This window comes from Pongo abelii, chromosome 4 (genome assembly GCF_028885655.2).
Source record: "Pongo abelii isolate AG06213 chromosome 4, NHGRI_mPonAbe1-v2.0_pri, whole genome shotgun sequence".
Classification (NCBI taxonomy): domain Eukaryota; kingdom Metazoa; phylum Chordata; class Mammalia; order Primates; family Hominidae; genus Pongo; species Pongo abelii.
This window is the reverse complement of record NC_071989.2, coordinates 98,602,158-98,614,525: the sequence shown is the minus strand read 5'-3', so window position 1 is coordinate 98,614,525 and position 12,368 is coordinate 98,602,158. Positions and strand designations below refer to the sequence as shown.

The 12,368-nt window shown below is 34.6% G+C and overlaps 1 protein-coding gene across 10 annotated transcripts in view; it reads right to left on the bottom strand.

Moving 5' to 3' along the window:
• The window catches only part of ADGRV1 (adhesion G protein-coupled receptor V1), a 583,931-nt gene that overhangs the window by 285,631 nt on the left and 285,932 nt on the right, over positions 1-12,368 (bottom strand). For all 10 annotated transcript variants that reach the window (XM_054555740.2, XM_054555742.2, XM_054555736.2 and 7 more), the window contains one exon: positions 9,044-9,144. In XM_054555740.2, the coding sequence (XP_054411715.1) occupies positions 9,044-9,144 (101 nt within the window). The remainder of the gene's footprint in view (positions 1-9,043; positions 9,145-12,368) is intronic.

The window sequence follows — 12,368 nt, the reverse complement described above, 5'->3', positions numbered from 1 at the left end:
AAGCGCTACCAGGGTCTCTGAGGGCTCCTCTGTAAAGGGGTGGAAAAGGGGTTATGGAAACACCCTTTGGAGATAGACTTACTTGATCTGAGACCTGGGGCAAGTCACAGAATTGTTTAGTGTCTCAGATTTCTTACACACAATGCAGAGGCAATAATACATATACTGACTATGCCATAGAGTGCTGGAATTAACTTATCAAGTGCTTATCATAGTCCTTAGCAGTACTGTTTCATTAAATAAGTGTCTCTGTATTTTCACAAGACCAGTGCTCTAGCCCTTCAGCTATGGAGCCAAGTGTCTCTGTATTTTAAAATATAGGTCTATTTCAAATTTCAAATGTATACACACACACACACACACACACACACACAAGCTCACACCATACATATAATTTTCTAGATAGGCACACATATTATATATATCCAATTTTAAAGGTTATAACAATTCAACACAAGCAATGAAGACACAAACACTTAGAAAATACTCAGATTAGGGGAAAAAAAACTCTTAAAAACTATAAACAAAATTACTGATGATGTCTACTACAGATAATGCAGACCAACGGAAGCAAATTTCGTGGTCTACATTACCTATAGTACAATGAGAGGCACAGTTACAGGCTTGACAGAGCCAATTATTGAAAAAGGGTAGGGCCCCAAATTCTCCCCTCCCTTGCAGCTGATTTAAGAAAACCTGAAGCACAGAAAAGCAGGCTCAGGGCTCAGGTTCTCCAGAAGGATTCAGTGTTCAACTCAGGGCAGAACCTGAAGGGCCTCTGCATGTCGTGAGGTAGCAGGAATCCTCCTTGCCCTCCTCTTCTGAAATCTCCTTCCCCGGATCTTGTGTCTTGGGCATTTGAACATGATCCACTATGTATCTTCTCAACAATGCTGCAGATCAGGCATTCTTATTATTTTCCTAGTGATTTTTTTTCCACTGTAGTTGACAGATGTTACCCCATCAGTCTCTCTAATTCCAAAACTGAGACACTTCCCCCTACGCTCCATATTTGTTACAGTTCTTTAGAGCTCTCATTAAATATTCATAAAAACAACTTTTTTCATATGTTGCTTTTGCCTACTCAGGGACATCAAGGAAGGAAGGCTTTTAAAGGTCAAGGATAGTTTATGTTACTGAAGCTGTAATAAAAGATTCCAAACTGGTATTTTTTGGTAAAGTCTGGATTTGCCTCACAAATTTTCCTAGTAACAAAAGCCATGTTGCAAACATGATAATGTCACTGTAGCCTCATTCAGAATATTACTCATTCTTTCTGTTGCTTTGCTACTTCAGCACTTGGGAAAGTCTGAATTTCCCAGTATTGTGACCATGATACTATTTTTGTATCTTCAGTGTCCACTTATTTTCAATTTAGTGAGAACAGTCTATTTGAGCTGAATTTTGAAAGCTTGTTGAGGAAAACGAATTCGATTTTATTATTAAGAGACTTTAAGAAAGACAAATTTGATACATCAAGGAAAATGTAGCCTTAAGTAAAAGAAATCAAAAATAAAATAACATTTTTTGGGGGACTTCAATACCTTAATATGCAAATTTCACTCTATTTTGAGTACCAAAATCATTGTAATCCTCCAAAGCACACACTTGCAAATAGCATAATATTAATATTTTTGGTTGTAGAATGACTTATATAATTATTTGAAAATTGCTAATTATAAATTTGTTTCATGATTGATTGCAAGTTTACATAAAGTTCAATAGTAACAATACCAAAAATATAAGGCAATCACAGAAATATGGATTCAAGAAATGGAAAAAGAAAGCTCAAACCAGAGCTCTAATTTTCTCCTAGATATAAGGTGATTAGGTTAGGTGCACTAGCAGCAGGGAGTCACTTGCCTAGACCTAAAAAATTCAAATTAATCACAACATATAAATAAACACATGGATCAAACAGAAACTTACTAATTCCTATTACCCTTTCAACAAACTTCAACAGGAAGTTCTCTTTCAAGGAAAGAAAATACTAGTGGAGGAGATGGGGAGACCTGCCCCTTGTGTGGCAGCCCCAGGGGCCAGATTCCCTGCAGCAAACCTATGATCAGAGCCACCAGAATTGTTCCCCACTTCCTGTGCTTTGATTGCCTTCTTCTTTCATTGACAAACTTCACAGGTGTGGTCTGATAGCCTCATCCATTTTCTTTCTATCCATTTACTCTTTAACCTTTTCTAATTTTCATCATTTCTCTCCAAGTTTCCAGGGACCTTGTTCTTGCCAAATTTGAGGACTAATCTCCTCATGATGCTCAAATCCTTCCATTTGAAACCTTTTTCCTTCTTTGGCTTCAAAAACTTTAACATTTTCCAATCCTCTTGTAGTGATCCTTCTCATTCCACGTAGCATGGTCTCTAAATACGTGAGTTTTGGAGCCAGACACATCTGGCTTCAAATTCTTCTTCCTTCAATGTTCTACCTATGTAGGTTAGGGTAGGTAACTGAATATCTCTTAGTCTCTTTAGGGTTGATAACAGTACCCACCTCATCTGGTTGTTATAAGAGTAAATAATGCAATATGTGTAAATCACTAAATTCAGTGCCACAAAGCCCAGCCCTTAATGACATTAGTTAAACGTATTCTATATACACAGGTTCTCCACCCAACCTGTCTCAGAGAACCTATTTTAAAGTGTCAAGAAGCTCTACATTTATGTAGATAACATCTAAATCTCCATGCTATGGAAACCTTAAACCCCTCACGCTCAAAATTGCACATATCACTCTCCAATTATTAAACCTTTCCATTTTCCTATTTAAGTCAAATGAAACCACTAGTTTCACAATCACCTTAAAAATCTTCTCTCTCATTTGGTGACAGAGTAAATTTCATTAATTCCTCATTTATGAAGCAACTTAGTATAGCAGTTTTAAAAAGGACTGCAGGCTGGCTGCTGTGTTCAAACACTAGTTCTGTTACTTACCACTATGTGACCCACGGCAAGTAATTAAACTCTATATGTTGCAATCTCCTAATCTGTAAAGTAAGAATAATATTAGTACCTACCTCATAATCCCTAACTTCTGTAATCTGTAAAGTAAGAATAATATTAGTACCTACCTCATAATCCCTAACTTCCGTAATATGTAATAAATATTACATTAATGTTTAGTAAATAAAATTTGCAATGTGGCTTTTTTATTGATTTAAAGACAGACAACAAGAAAGTGCAGAAATTTAATAAAGCAAAATAAGATATTTTTATTAGTCCTTATTCCTTCCTTTGAATTCTCATTGCCATTACCACTGTCTAAGCTCAGAACCCATCCTAATTGGATGATGTTAAAAGCAGTCCACCCAACCTCTCTACTCTCCCTAATTAGAGCCTCTCACCTTCTTTAGTCTATTTTTCCTTTAATCCTTCATTGCCAGATTAATCCTTAAAAACACTCCTTTCATATTGTGACTTTTTGGACTAACTCCATTGGTGACTCTGTCATTCCTCATGGTTCTCAGACAATGGGGAGCTGCCTCACCTGCAGTCAAAACTTACCTGTTTCTCTGCGGGATCTGCAAGCCTTACCCAAGTGAAAGCAGCCAGGATCACGATAACTTCAACGTCTTTGTTCTTGTTCTTTTCCTTGCCTAGAATGTGTCACATTCCAAGCCTTCAAATCTTATACATTCTTCAACAGCCAGGTCAGATTCCATTTCCTCCACAGAGACTTTGCAAACTGGGATCCCTTATTCTCAGCCTATGTAGTACTACAGAGGAAGACATTTTTTTCTCTGTATATACTTGGTTCTTACTATGAGGTTAGTGTTTTAGGTTATTATTTACACGCTTCATGTGTGTGTGTGTGCATCTTGCTTGGTATTTCTCATTGTACAATCTCAATATTGTGCATATGATAGATGAGGGGGAAGTGGTCGAACTGCTGGATGAATAATGATCTTGACCTGAGATGAGGGTTTGCTCAATTTTTTGGTTTTAATTTCACAATTGAATGTTGAATGGTCACTCAGTCATGAATGTAATAATATTTTCACCATACCATTGAGCATACCTAAATTGAGTCAAATAGTTTAATAAAGTCAACTTAAATGTATATTCATACCCGTGTACAGAATGTCTTTATTCATATTCACCAAACTAATCTCTACATGAAGAAAAGATACAGTTAAATACCCCAATCTCTACATAAAGACATAGTTAAATACAGTTAATTGTACAAAAAAAAAAAAAAAAAAAGGCTTACATATTCAATACCATTGTAGTGGGGGGAGGCCACCTACAGGATCTTGGTAGAAAAGAATGAACTTGGGGCAGGGGAACTACTTACATCTTCTTTCTAGTAGTTTATTTTATGTCTAAAACAACACTGAGAAGTTTTACAAATTGTCAAATGCTATGAGAATGACCAGAATAAAGGCCTTGTTCATACTCTAAATTATCTCTTAATCCGCTTGCCTAAGGACCTTTCCCTTTCTTAGAAAAAAGAAATAAAAAAAATCAGAAGGACACAGCAGCAGCCTTTCATTAATGAGGGAAAGATACAAGTGTGCGGTCATTTTAAAGGCAATAATATTTGAAATGAAACTAAAAAAATTAATTAATGGGATTTCTTAAATAAAATTTCATACTAAGAAAAATAGCTTGATTATATGGATTTAGTAATAATAATAACAGCAACAGTAGCAGCAACAACAACAACAACCAGAGATTTTTTGGGGTCATAATATAGCTAATCTAATACCTTAACAAGTAGGATCTGGAAACCCACCATAGACTCACTGATGCACTATCTGAATTTTAACAAGATTCCTGTATTGAAGTTTAGGAAACACTTTCCTTGCTACTTTCTTGATCCATTTATATCTCCACTAACATATAATCATAAATGTTCTACTGAAAAATGACCCTCTGCTTCTCAATTTCCTAATCTTCAAAGCAAGATTTAATTTTGATCCTTGTACTTAAATGCTTACATACTTTTTTATTCAGCAAAAACGTAGAAATAACAAAGGATATTCTGGTTAATAAGTGATTAACAAAAACTTCCAACTAAGGAAAATTCTGTTCTGATTAATGAACATTTTACCATCTCTATCTTACTCTGCTTCAGTTGATTATGCTTGCTACATATGTGTCTTCAAGCCTTACTCACACAATGACTTTCTTGAGTTGGCAATCTCAACAAAACAGCGCAAGCTGCTGGAACAGAAATCAGGATTCATAGTATCCAGAAGGAGACAGCATTTGGGAAGTCACACAGGACTTCTGCCTTTAGTCATGCACAAAGATTCCCAAAGATGCTAGATACTCAAAGCGAGAATGACATAATTCCAGACTAAAGCAGAATCTTTTCGCAAGGGTGTCTGAGTAGGATCCTCCCTGGGAAACAGGACATTGCAAAATGACATCCCAAAATGTTGCAGAATGAGAAAGTGGACAAAAGACAGTAACAGTCCAACTTTTTTAAATTCCAGAGAATAGGCCCCTAAGCTATAGTCTTGCTGGTAAATGTACGGACTTACACACATTTCTAGATGAATTTGCTATTTAGTTTCAGAAAATGTGTTTACGCTGTACAAATAACAAACCATAGAGAAGAAAAACAAATATTTTCCCTTGTTAAGTATTATTAATCAGAGTAAATACAGTTCTATCTTATCATCATGTTTTCTATGAGGAAACTTCTGTTCTTTTTATAGATTTGGAGGATTGCTTTTCCTGACAGAACCTCCAGAACTGAGAACCCTGAACTGCAAACTTGCCCTTTGTCACTAGTTGTTTACCAGCCTTATCAGGGCACACATGGGTTGGCAATGTGATTCAAAGATAAAAATCCCAAAGATATAATTAGATGTTTTTCTCAGAAATATCACCCAATACCATGAAAATTTGTTTGCTGTTTCTTCACATCATACTTGAAGAGCCCCACAATTTCTTGCCATTTAATCATTTTAATTTATATAAGTGAGAAAAAATAACTTGATATTGAAGAAATATGTACATTTTTTGATAAACTGAAAATAGAGACCTTTATCTCAAAGCTTCTGTGACATAATAAAAACATTTTTCTGTATCAATAACACACTTAATGCTCACAAATATAATGATGAAGAGATAATTTTATGTCCCTGAATTTAAACATATATAAGCAGTAGAAAGATATATTCAAAGCCAGTGGAGTACAATCTTTCTTATGGTACATTTGCATTTAATTAAATTCTAAATAAAGAGGATAAAAAGAGAAAGGTAGGAAACCACAAATGTGTATTTGCTATGCTGCAAATACCCTCTTGCCCAGTTAAAGAAGTACTATGAAAGCATCTCTCAAGTTTTTTACTGAACGCCATCATGGCTAAAAGACTGACAAATTTAAGGGAGAAAAATAAATCTTCTACTGCCACCTACTGGTATTTTATAGTCAATGATTCTCAAGGGTGCTATAATGACAAACTCCAGATTAAAGCAGAATCTTGATTTTTAAAGCATGAATAATCTTTGGATTTGCATCTATATTCCTCCAATCAAGAATACATATATATATGTATACGTATACATATATATACATATATATGTATGTATGTACATATATACATATATACACATATACACACATAATAAATTATAGTTATAATAGTCTACATATTTCTAGAAGTAGAAAGTAGAGCTGGACGAGCATATTTTCCTGACTTTCTGATTCACAGACCCATTATACCACACTGCTCCAAAAGGAAGTCCAGGACTATCACATTTCCATTCTTTCCTTCTCCACAAAAGCCATTCTACTTAGTCCTAGTTCATTAATAAAGATTTGAAAATGAATGGTCTTGGCAAACTTGTCTGCAAGTATTCACAACTCAAACATTCCAGGTCAGCTATAGAATTTTCCCTCTTAGCTAAAGAACCACAGGCCAAGCCTGTATTTTTTTAAGACTTCTCTAGAGTTAATTTAACCTCCAAAAATGACAATATAACATTGACAGTGGATCCCAAATGAAAGATCCAAGGCTGGAACTGTAATAACTCCTGTTGGCAAGATTCTACAACTGGAGCTATGAACATGACTTTAAAATTTAGATAGTGTGGGAGCCCAACTTACTGTAGTCAGCTTCTTGTTTTGGGGGGTCTAGGAATTTTTTAAAGCCTTAGCTAAAAGGTTTTAAGGGAGATAACTATTCTTCTTAACTCAGAGGGTATTGTTAAATCTAAGTAGATAAAGCATTTTGAAATAAACTATTTTCTATCAATAATATACCAATTCTTCCTGCCAAAAATGAGCTATGAAAATACTTTTTTAGTTATTTCATGTCACAAGTCATACATTACATGATTTTTCATGCCGCATTGTTTCATTTATTCTAAAAATATACTGAGAAACATGGATATGACTAACCGTTTTGTCCAATATCAATGTTAAGTACAATATGAATCAAAAGTCAATGCTCCAACATAGAAATCCTGGTTTTGTCTTTCACATCCCTAGATATGAGCAAATTTGTCTGCTAGGACACTGAAGAGTTGTCTGTAATTCTATAGTGCTATAATTAAGTCTTGTACAAATTCTGCTGCCAAAAAATCACCAGAGTGGGTGGTGAATAAAGCCAAGTAAACTCTAATTATGGAAGGCGGGTTTTCTAAGATCTTAGATTCAAGAAGCAAAGGCGAGATCAGATAGCTAAGGCAGGTTACAAAGGCAATATAAATAGCCTTGTGAAATTCAAAGCAAGCCCCTTTGGTAACCACTGCTATTTCTCATAGCTCATAGGGCCTTTAAAAACCCAATCAGAGACCTCTGCTTAGAATCCAGCACTTAGTTATTCCCTGAAAAATAGAGTTATGGAATTAACAGGTCATTTTCACTCCTAGAACAAAAAAGGGTGACAGAATCCCAATGTTTAATATAATTTTCCATTTTATATTTCAGCTCCACCACAAATGCTATTTTTTTCAAGTTCTATCCAGAGTTCAATAAATGCACTTTAGCATTCTAAAAAACTGCGCAAATCATGTCTACAGCACAATAAATACACACAAATTGAATACACACATATGACCAGCACCCAATCAATAGAGTATTGTCTGCATTGCAGAAGTGTCCCCCCATCCAGAAAAGTGGGATTTTTTAATTTTATAAAACAATATTAAAAATTATCTCAATAAGAGCATTATATAGAATATTCTTTCTGCCTGGATCTATAATTTCAGCCTTAAAGTAGAAGTGATTATGCTTTTTTTCCTTTGCCTATATAAATGTCTAGGCCCTTTTTAGTCCTTATCAACAAACTGAATTTTCACTCATTTGAGTCCCAGCTCAATATCATCTCCTCTATGAAGACTTTCTTGACCTTCAGAGAAAAATGAAAAAAATGAATTAAGCCTTCATCTATTTTCACAGAGTAGTTTGCAAATGGTCTACGTTCACACACCACACTGAATTATAGTTATTTATATGTACATCTACTTTTCTAGACTATAAACACCGTATGGATAGAAAAAGCATCTAATTTAATCTTTTGTTCTGGTTTCTGTGCTTTACACGGTGCTTTAAACTAGATCTTTAAATTGTGTGCTAAGAAGTCATTGTTTTTCACACAGTTTCTTCTACCATAGAAAACTGATTTTTCAAAAGAAAATGTTCTATCAAACTATTGTATTATAAGAAACAATACATAGTGTCCAGATGCTTTAAAAGTTTATATCATCTTAATGCCCTAAAAAGAATTTATAACACAGCATATTTCAAACAGATTAATAAAATATGTTAATTTTAATGTATATATAAATTACAAATACATTCAGCGTATATTAGCTGGTAATAAGATGCTTTGTGATAAGAAGCTATTTTTTTTTTGTAAGCGATGATATTAAGGTGCTTCTCTGTAGAAAGAAGCATTTTAGGCCTGATTCTCCTTATATGACTCTCCTGTCCCCATTCTCTTCCACTGCAAAACTAAACAAGTTTATTTCAACTAAGTTGAGATTAAACTTTACTTTTACACTCAGTTCAAGAACCAAAGAAGAAGAAACACAAACATCTCACGATAAATCATAAATGCCAGCACTCTCCTACCTGTGTACCTAAGCTGGCTGCCATCATGTGAGTCAGAAGTTTAGCTGCAAACATGGAGTACCTGGCACAGAAGATATGGGAAAGAACAGCCAAGCAAAGACCTGTAGGAAAAAAAAAGTCCACACATGGTTTAATAATCCATGAAGATTCTAACAGCATCATAGCAAGAATCTTTGGGGGCAGCTAGGCATGTCAGGTCTGCCACCTGCTTCTGCCTAGTACCTCTGGAAAAGATGACATGGCAATCGAAATCTACTCCATTTTCCATGACAAGTAAGATCTTCACACTTATCAGTTAAGCCCAATGGATAACTATGAATATCTACATGTTCATTTCTCCACTAAAAAGAAATTACAAATTAAGCAGATTAATAATGTTATTAGGCCCTTGGTTTTCTATATTTACATAAGTCAAGTTTTATTGTTTAAGAAAGAATCAAATTGCAATCTAACTTTCTAAGAACAGGTGGCTTGGCGAAATAGAAATATTCAGGGACGTGAATAGGATTTTTCAGTCATAAAATTTTGACTGGTCCTACCAAAACTCAGGTTTGGTAATTATCCCTTTTTTATCTACTAGAAATAGTTATGTAATTACAATAGTGTTAGTTATGGATTTTAAAGGCAACTTTGCAATACTGGATGCCCAAACCAGGAAGAAAATGTGCTATTTTCTCCACAATGACTTTTAACTTAAACTTCTAAATTTCTAAGTTGTATGAAGAAAATTCTTATTATCTTTGAGTTTGTTTGAATTAACCTGTTTACACTACTGCAAAGGGATAGTTAGAACCTTAGCACTAATCCAACAAATCTTTTATCTTGCAATTCATATAAATTTCTTTTAATGTTAGATTTTTAAAGGCAGAGTATACACGTGTTTTAAAAATATTTTCTGCCTTTTAAGACTTAAATGTGCTGCATATGATAACCTATTTGCTTTTTCACTTAAGCTTTTACCCCACTCTTATTCTCAGTAGGGTTATTTTGTCTAAGGATTACTGAAATATAGCAGCAATTGACATATGTATACTGCTTTGCCATGTGCTTTGCATTTTTACCTCGTTTAGTTATATCAATGCCTCATTAATAAACAGGAAGCACTGCACTCATTTAACATTTTGTTTTCTTTTGAAGCTGTGGAACAAACTTTCAGAATACACTGCATGTTGGCATAAGTGGACTGGGCATCTGCAAAAGGTCCACATGGAGTCTTGTGACTCATTTTCTCATAACTTCTTTTTGAGAAACCATTTGAGTTATATTTTTATATTTTAACAAGGTAGACAAGGCTCTCCACAACAAGGGAAGCTTTGCATTAGTCAAGGCTTTTGGCCTAGAAATTTGGCCAAGAAATCTGGAGCAATCCGTTTTTTGGGAAGGCTTCCATGGGATGTTCTGGAACAAGCGTGTAGGTCCTGGGGCTGGCTTCAAAATCTACCCACACAAGTACAGAGTGTATCTTCAGAAACTGCAGAGTCATGCCAGATATTGTGCATCTTGACTTAGGCAGTCTATATACTATTGGAGCCGATGCTCAGAACTCAAGTAATGTATACTTTGAATTCCCTAGGATGACAAAAGCCAGCTTAAATTTAAGTCTTAAGTTGAGTGTGTGAATGTGCATGCCTGTGCGTGTATGTGTGCATGCATGTGTCTGTGTGTGTGTGTGTGTGTGTAATATACTGACTTTAAAGCACACCTTGCAAGGTTTTCTTTTTCATTTCAAGGCACATGATCACAAATATGTGCTCTGCTATAAGTTGACTGTGGTAGATGATAACAATGTGAGGCAAGGAATTAGTGCTGAGCAAGGAGAAATACACAAGTCAACTGTTTTTTCTAGCGCACAAGAAGAGCTTATTTATAGCCTTTTCCTTTAACTTAGTTATGCTCTATTATACTCCTGTTTCATGATATACATTTAGTATACCAAATTTGACCAGCTCAGAAATATTTAATGAAGTATATTAGGCTTCAATTAAAATGCTAGCATGACACCTGGTGGCAGTTCAGGATTCAAAGCCAGTGGCAGGAAGATAGGCGAGATTCTACCAGCCTATAACTATAATGCATCATAATTATCTAGATGCGTTTTTTACGTAGGGGAGAATATTGCTAAAAACCTCAAACAGGCTGGGTCCTAGTCTAGGGAAACTCATCTGGCTTGGGTGAGGGTATTGAATACCTAAAATTTAAAGAAATAATTATTTCAATTATCAGGTTTCTAAGACACTATATACTAAATACTTATCTTTTATTTTTCATCTGAAATTAAATAGCTATATTTAACATCTATTTAAACTTAGAAATCATTTTTTTAATTGTAGAAACTTTTTGGTTTAAATTCCTTAATATAAATATGCAAATTACAAAACATAAAGTGTTATAACTATAAATAGAATGATTTTTTAAAAAATAAAGTACAGCCGGGCGTGGTGGCTCACGCCTGTAATCCCAGCACTTTGGGAGGCCAAGGTGGGCAGATCACGAGGTCAGGAGATCGAATCCATCCTGGCTAACACGGTGAAACCCTGTCTCTACTAAAAATACAAAAAATTAGCCGGGTGTGGTGGCACGCACCTGTAGTCTCAGCTACCCGGGAGGCTGAGGTAGGAGAATCACTTGAATCCTGGAGGCAGAGGTTGCAGTGAGCCAAGATCGCACCACTGCAATCCAGCATGGGTGACAGAGCAAGACTCCGTCTCCAAAAAAATAAATAAATAAAATAAATAAATAAATAAAAATTTAAAAAAATAAAGTATCACAATTCCAGGTATTACTTAAAGGCATACTCTGAACAGTTTTTTAAAAAAATAGATTTCTTGGCAATGATGTAGACAAAACAAGCAGCTAATTGGGTAACTTGCCTTTTCTTTTTTTTCCCACCACTATGTAGATTACAGATTTGGTTCTAAAAGAACATCTAATTAGTAAAGAACAGCTAAAGTCTTTTATTATCACACTTGACTACAGATTCTTTTATCTATCTATACAATATTTGAAAGTTTGTATGCATATAAACATATGAAATGTTTGTACATAAATTACATAAGTACATTACATATGTTTGTAAACATCTTTATTATTTGGCATCACTTAAGAATGAGAGATACTTTCCAAATAACTTCAGTTTACTCCTTCACAAGACAAGTATTAGTACATTTTCTCATGAAATTTTCCTTAGAATATTTATAAATTATCTGTTTATCTGTCTGCCTTCTCTACAGATAACTCCAAATAAAACCAAATTATCATTATTTCATTATTAAATCCACTATTAGCTTTTTAGCTTAGGCTTTTTTTTTTTAATTATCCCACCTAA